Genomic DNA, 6514 nt, shown 5'->3' with positions numbered 1-6514 from the left:
AGCAGCAGCCACAATGATATATTTAATAAGGGTTTTTGCATTGAGATAATGATCATCTCAGAATCAGAAATTATCTTGATTTTTTTTTTGTAATGACAACATTGATAACGCCTCATGATAACATGGTATAATGGAATTCAAAAAGTCTTGAATTTGAACGCCTCTCTGTCACATATTAACTATGTGACCCTGGGCAAGACACTGTGGGCTACAGTTTCCTCATTGTAAAGGAAACATGATCATGGGGACCTCAGAGTGGTTGTGAGGATTACATCACACACCAAAAGGGAATTGTCTAGCATGGTAAATGAGTATAACAGACATTCAATAAATGTATTTTACTATAGAAAATTTAAATCTCTATCACTTTTTCTTGGCAAAACAAAAAAATTATATATATATATGTATATATATATGTATACATATATATATATATATATATAATTTTTTTTCTTTTGAAATAAAATGTGCAGCCAAAAGAGCTCAGGGCCCAGGACAGTAGAGAGGTTGGGGGTGGGGGTGCAGGGACACCGTTTTGGGAGTAGGGATCTGTGCCTCTGACCCCTCCACCCCACACTTTCACCGAGGAGGAAGAGTGTAAGCCAGAGGTTTCAGAAGAGAAGGGAACTACATGCTGCGCCAGTGCTTTTCCTGGAGCAGGTCATCCTTCTGGTACAGACCACCACCTCCACAAGGTGATGTCAGGAGCACAGACTGGCAGAGCCCTTGGAAATCCTACAGTCTTCCCCTCACCCTCCCCCCCCCTTCCCCTATGACCCAGATGGACACACCAAATCAGAGTAAAATCTCTATCACTTTTTATTCTACTGGTTTTCCAGTTTCTCTTTTACCCAGATCAGAAAGATAATTTTAAATTTTCTTTAAATGTTTTTGAGGTTAGATATTTTCTGATAATAAGAAGCTGGTAGGTATATTAACACTGGAGGTTTTTTTTTTCTTTTTTGGTAATTACCTGGATCATGAAAAACAACAAGAAAACAAAAAAAAATTACTCTTAGCTTTGGGCTGGAAATTAGGAGGAGGAAGAAGGGAAGGTAGAGAGAGTCCTTAGATTGCTGGTGGAAACATGGCCCCCTAACCCTTGATTTAGCGCCCATGATGAGGTCTTGGTGGTAGGGATTCCTGCCTTGGTTAACAAGAGTGCTCCAGAGTTGGGCTAGGACCCTCCCTGGCAGAGCGTGCCCTCTGATCAATTGGATTTTGCTGCAGGATGCGTGTGGCTAAAGGCAGAGTCGTGAGACTGTCAAGATCAAACTTTATTTCACCCAGCAGCAGTGATAAATGGCATTCTTCTCTATTTACATTCTATCCCATCTTCTTGTCCTTCCACACAGGGCTGCTGACAGAGGTCGTTGGGGCCATTGTGCCAGGCATGGAGATTCTGCCCACTGGTTAGGAGACCTCACTCTCAGTTGTTGGCTGTGCCCCTGCCTCCTGAGGTCGACCCTTGTACTCGCAGAGCTTTAGGTGCTTCTGTAAGTATAGTAAAACTCCATTAAGATGTTGTCATTCCATAAAAGAGAAAAGTGAAACAACCAGTTGACAAGATGAGACTTTTTCCTGACATCATTGGTTCTTTATTTAAAAATACAGATAATATTTGAAATGAAATAAAAACTCAGAGTCTCAAATGCATCCAATAAATTGAAGTAGCAGTGACACATCTATCCACAGGTGAGTGTAGCTGTGTAAAACCCTGTCTTGCTTCCCTAGGCAAAACACAGCAAGGGTTATAAAATGTGTGCCTCTCTCACATTAGAAGCAATTAAAGACAATAATATTGTTCTTTTTTGCAAAAATCAGTGCTCTTCAATGCCGTAGCAAAAAGGTGATGTGAAGATAAAGTGTAGCTAGAGAGAAATTTCCTCATAAAATTTCTGAACAAAATTTGCATTACATCTCATGATATTTCCTTGTCAATTATAAAAGATTTCCTTTGCAAGCCTGGCTCTACATTACTTCATCTGCTTTCCATTCTTATCATTAAACTCAGAGCTGCTGAAAACTAAGTATTACTCATTCTAGCCTCAGCAGCAAATAGACAAACAGAAAATTCCTATTTGAAAGTCTTGTTGCAAAGAGAAGTTAATAAGTAATACAAATTATTGACTTACAAGAACCATGCTCACTCAGAAAGAGGATAATCAGAATAACTTTGTCAAGTGGGACTAACTATTTGATATAACTGGCCCATTTTGGAAACAGAAAGTCAATTAATTTATTTTCCCCTGTCCTCCCTTTGACCAATCTGTCTTTCTTATTGTCCCTCTTTCACCTCTGGTGGTTTTTATTTTTCTCCCATTAGGAAGTTGAACATTCAATCTCTTGACTTCCCTTATTTTCACATGTTCAGGAACCAGATGTCACAGTTTATTTAGAATGTCAAGAATCTTTGTATGAAAATTGATGACATACGTTTTAAGGCACACATTCATTATTAGAAAAGCAAATTGCGGTAGGCCACAAGGCACATTTATTTGTCCATTTTCTGTGCTAGTTAGGAAAACTTGTGAGGAAGACTCATAAAGGATTTAGAATTCTGCACAGTTTTATGTCGTCCATAGAAATTGATGGTGTCCCCATTATAAGTCTCACCACTTCTCTCTGGGCTGTTCTGAAGCTTCATGGTTTTGGGTGCATTATATCAGGATATTTGGACAATGGGGAAAGGGGTTGATGAAGTGTTAAAGAAACACCCATGGCTGCATAAATTAATACAAAGCATCAGAGAGATCAAAATCATGAAATTCTTTCATTTCCACAGTTGGATTCATTCCATTAACTGGCTTCCAGGGGCGTCCAGGACATTTGGGGGAGGTTTCTGGAAAATCAGATATCAGGTTAAATGGAAGGCTATTTGGCTCTATCTGGATGTCAGGGATCCAAGCATCATCATTCTCTGTGGGAGTTGGTGGTGCATTAGTCATCACAGGTGCAATGAGATCTGAGTCTTGGAAGTTAGGTAAGGTAACTGCTACACCTGGCTGGGCTAGGGAAGGGAGGGATGTTGGCCCTTCTGTCTTCTCTTGTGCCTGTGCAGAAGATGTAGTGCTATCTTCAGAAGAACTTGTCAAATTCTCTGTCCTCCAACCATTGTGCTTTCCATTGTTTTTTCCTTTATTTTTATGTTTTCCATGGCCACGACCATGCTTATGTTTATGTCCATGGTCTAGGCCATGTTCCCTTTGATGTCCATGGCCAAGGCCATGCCTCCCTTGGTGTTCAAGATCAAAGTCAAGTTCCTGTTGATGTCCATGACTGTGGCCATGTTGCTGTTGATGTCCATGGCCAAGGCCATGTGGCTTTTGAAGTCCATGGTCAAGACCATGTCCCCTTTGGTGCCCATGGCCTTGGTCATGCTCATGTTTATGGCCATGATCAAGGTCATGTTTTATTTGCTCTCCATGGCCCCAGCCATGTGCATGAGTGGGTCCTTGTTCTCGTCCTGAATGCTGCTCTTCATCTTGTACAGGTGCCATGGAAGAGTGGGGTGGACTTACAGTTGTTCCTTCTTTTCTTTCCTCCACTTGTACTGATCGGAAAGGTGAAAAACCTGGAGGCCTTTTCATCATTGAGGTCTAAACAGGAAATATTAAGATGAATGCATTATTGTGAAAAACCACACTATCAATGAAGAAAGAAGGGACTGAGACCTAGCTATCTAGGTCTAAACACTATATTAATAATCCAGAAAGGATGAGAATGCATAATATTTTTTCCTCTTTTGATTGATTTTATAATTTGTGGGTATTGCTTATTGTTCTTAATAATACTCCTCTAAGCTAGAGAGTTTTTTCTTCATCTGGAAAACTTGGGAGGCTAAACTACATAATCTCTAGGGCCTTCTCAAAAGCCCCTAAGCCTAGGATTATGTAAAGCCATGGCACATTATTTATTAATTGATACTATTAGCACAATCACTGCTTTTATCCTAAAAGGCCCTAAATGGCTTTATGAACTGAATATATATGGAACATATATCCACAATAATTTTGTTGAGCTGAAACACATTAAGACATGTTCACAAGGTTGAAACACAGCCATTGTATAATGTTTGTGTCAGACTATACACATTTCCATACATGACAAAAACCTAAATCAGAAAAAAGAAGAAGAGGTAACTTTCACTGAAGATATGGATTTGTGGATTATTTCTATCTATACTTTCACTACCTGCAAGAACATTATGGTTGGAGGCAGTGTTCGGTGGTACAAAGAGCAGTCTTTGGAGTCAAACAAACCAGACCCTACTAGTTCTCAGCATCATGTGAACAAGGAGGGTTCTGATTTGACCTAGGTTTGAATTCGAGTGCCACCAACTTCACTTTTCTCATCTCTAAAATAGGAATAACAACAGCACCTGCCTCAGAGTTGTCAGGAGAAAAATGTATGTGAAGTCCTCAGTACAGTGCCTGGGCCAGAGGAAACACTTGATAATGTTATTATTCACGTAGGACTTCAGCATCTTTGCAATTTTTAGTGCCTCATCCTTGACAATGGGGAAAGTATTACTCACCTCCCAAGTTTCTCTTAAGAATTAAAAAAGATGACGTAGACTAATACTTCTCACACCTGAACATGGATACGAATCCCCTAGGGATCATGTTAAAATGCAGATTTTGATTCAGTAGATGTGGAGTGGGGTCTGAGATCTGCATTTCTTTCAAGCTTCTTGATGAAAACAGATGCCAGTGGAGCATCTCAGGCACACCTTGAAGCTGCATAGCTAGTAGTGTTAGCTCTCCACAGCAGGTGCTGCACTTCACTAAGAGAGAGGCTACTGAATGACGGGACACTCACAATGTTTGAGAAGTGACTAAGAGGACTGCTGCTCTCCATTCTAGCCATAGAAAAAAGAGATCAGCACAGAAATGGGAAAGTTCTCCCCATTTTAGAAAACATAGTACCCAAGTTCATTTAAATAATGATTGTCAACCCCAAAATAGAACTTTTCAGAATGAGCAAAATTGACCCAAGCCGACTGGAATTAGAATCATACCTTTCCTAGTGGTTGACAGTTGACAGTAGTTTCAACTAAGTTCTGCCAAGGTACCACAATAACATCAGCACTGCAGCCTAGAACTTGCTATCCATGAAAACAGAAGTCAAAAGAGAGAACAGCATTATTCATGAACTACTTAAACAAGTATAAATTATCAAATACATTTCCAGAGAATAAGTAGACAGTTACATTACTACTTACTCCAAGTTTGTTTATCTCGCAACTTTCAGTCAACTCTTTATTACTTTGCTTGGAACATGTGGTTTCCCTGGCTGTGAACTCAATAGAATATTTTCTTCCAGCCACAATCTGGAAAATCAATTAGCACAAAGTAGAAGCTTAATTAGGATTGTATAATAAATAATATATTTTTACCCTAAGGGCTTTCGAGGGGAATATTAAAATTTTAATTACATATATTCTGACCAAATGAGGGTTATACAAAAAAAGTGCAAATGTTTGACAACAAAATTTTCAACTTGTATGCATGTATTAAAATATTTGGCTGTTGGTTGGTCTCATTTCCTTTTCTAAATGGGAAAGAAAAGCAAACTGTAATTTTTATATTTTTCTGAGTTTTGTTTGTTCAACAGTTACAAAATTCAGGAGTCATTCAAGGGCTCAGGTTGTACCAGAATCTAAGAAGAGTATGAAGAAAAAACTTAAACACTTTCTTTGACATTCAATATTATTTTATATTAATTTCAGGGGTACAGCATAGTGGTTAGACTTTTATATAATTGAATAAGTGATCCCCCTGACTAGTCTAGTACCCACCTGGCACTATACATAGTTATTATAATATTATTGACTATATTTCCTACTTTATATCCCCATGACTATTTTGTAAGTATTAATTTGTACCCCTTTTCACCAATCCCCCAACCCCCCTACCACCTGGAAACCATCAAAATGTTCTCTGTATCTATGAGTTTGTTTGTTATGTTTGTTTATTTTGTTCTTTAGATTCCATATAAAAGCAAAATCACATTGCATCTGTCTTTCTTTGTCTGACATGCTCCACTCAGCACAATACCCTCCATATCCATCCGTGTCACCACAGATGGCAAGAACCTATTCCCTTCCCTGCAATTAGTTGGATTTTCTAGTTTGTTTCTCTTAATTTTTTTATATTAAGAAACCATTTTAATCTCTAGCAATAGTTTTTGTTTGTTTGTTTTTTAAAGATTTTATTGGGGAATTGAGGGAGGGGAACAGCGCTGGGGAATCGGGGGAAGGGGAACAGACAAGTTGCTGTCGTTTTTGTTCACTGTAGTTGTGGAGATGTCATTTCACTGGCCCATGTTGGTATTATCATTGCACTCTTCCCGGGTGAGGCAGATCGGTCGCCGGCCTCTGGAAGGCTGCTCACAGTGGCTCTTGGCAGCTCACACTGGCTGCCGGCTACACATGGTAGCTTATGGCAGCCCACTGCAGCAGGGGCTGCAGCCTACGCTGTCGCTGGTGACTCATGGCAGCCCAGCTCCAGGT

The 6514-nt window shown here is 39.5% G+C and overlaps 1 protein-coding gene across 2 annotated transcripts in view; it reads right to left on the bottom strand.

Moving 5' to 3' along the window:
* Nucleotides 1-1256: 1256 nt before the first annotated feature.
* The window catches only part of KNG1 (kininogen 1), a 25746-nt gene continuing 20488 nt past the window's right edge, over nucleotides 1257-6514 (bottom strand). Inside the window, exons 8-11 of one of the 2 annotated variants that reach the window (XM_019623995.1) lie at nucleotides 5225-5332; nucleotides 5021-5107; nucleotides 3522-3599; nucleotides 1257-1494 (exon numbers count right to left, since the gene is read on the bottom strand). In XM_019623995.1, coding sequence (XP_019479540.1) covers nucleotides 1414-1494; nucleotides 3522-3599; nucleotides 5021-5107; nucleotides 5225-5332 — 354 coding nt within the window. In that variant the 3' untranslated portion in view covers nucleotides 1257-1413. The remainder of the gene's footprint in view (nucleotides 1495-3521; nucleotides 3600-5020; nucleotides 5108-5224; nucleotides 5333-6514) is intronic. The other variant, XM_019624003.1, reaches the window with a different exon arrangement.

The sequence above is a fragment of the Hipposideros armiger genome, unplaced genomic scaffold (genome assembly GCF_001890085.2).
Source record: "Hipposideros armiger isolate ML-2016 unplaced genomic scaffold, ASM189008v1 scaffold_14, whole genome shotgun sequence".
Taxonomy (NCBI): Eukaryota; Metazoa; Chordata; class Mammalia; order Chiroptera; family Hipposideridae; genus Hipposideros; species Hipposideros armiger.
Note: the sequence above shows the minus strand (reverse complement) of the source record. Positions and strands in the feature narration are given on the sequence as shown.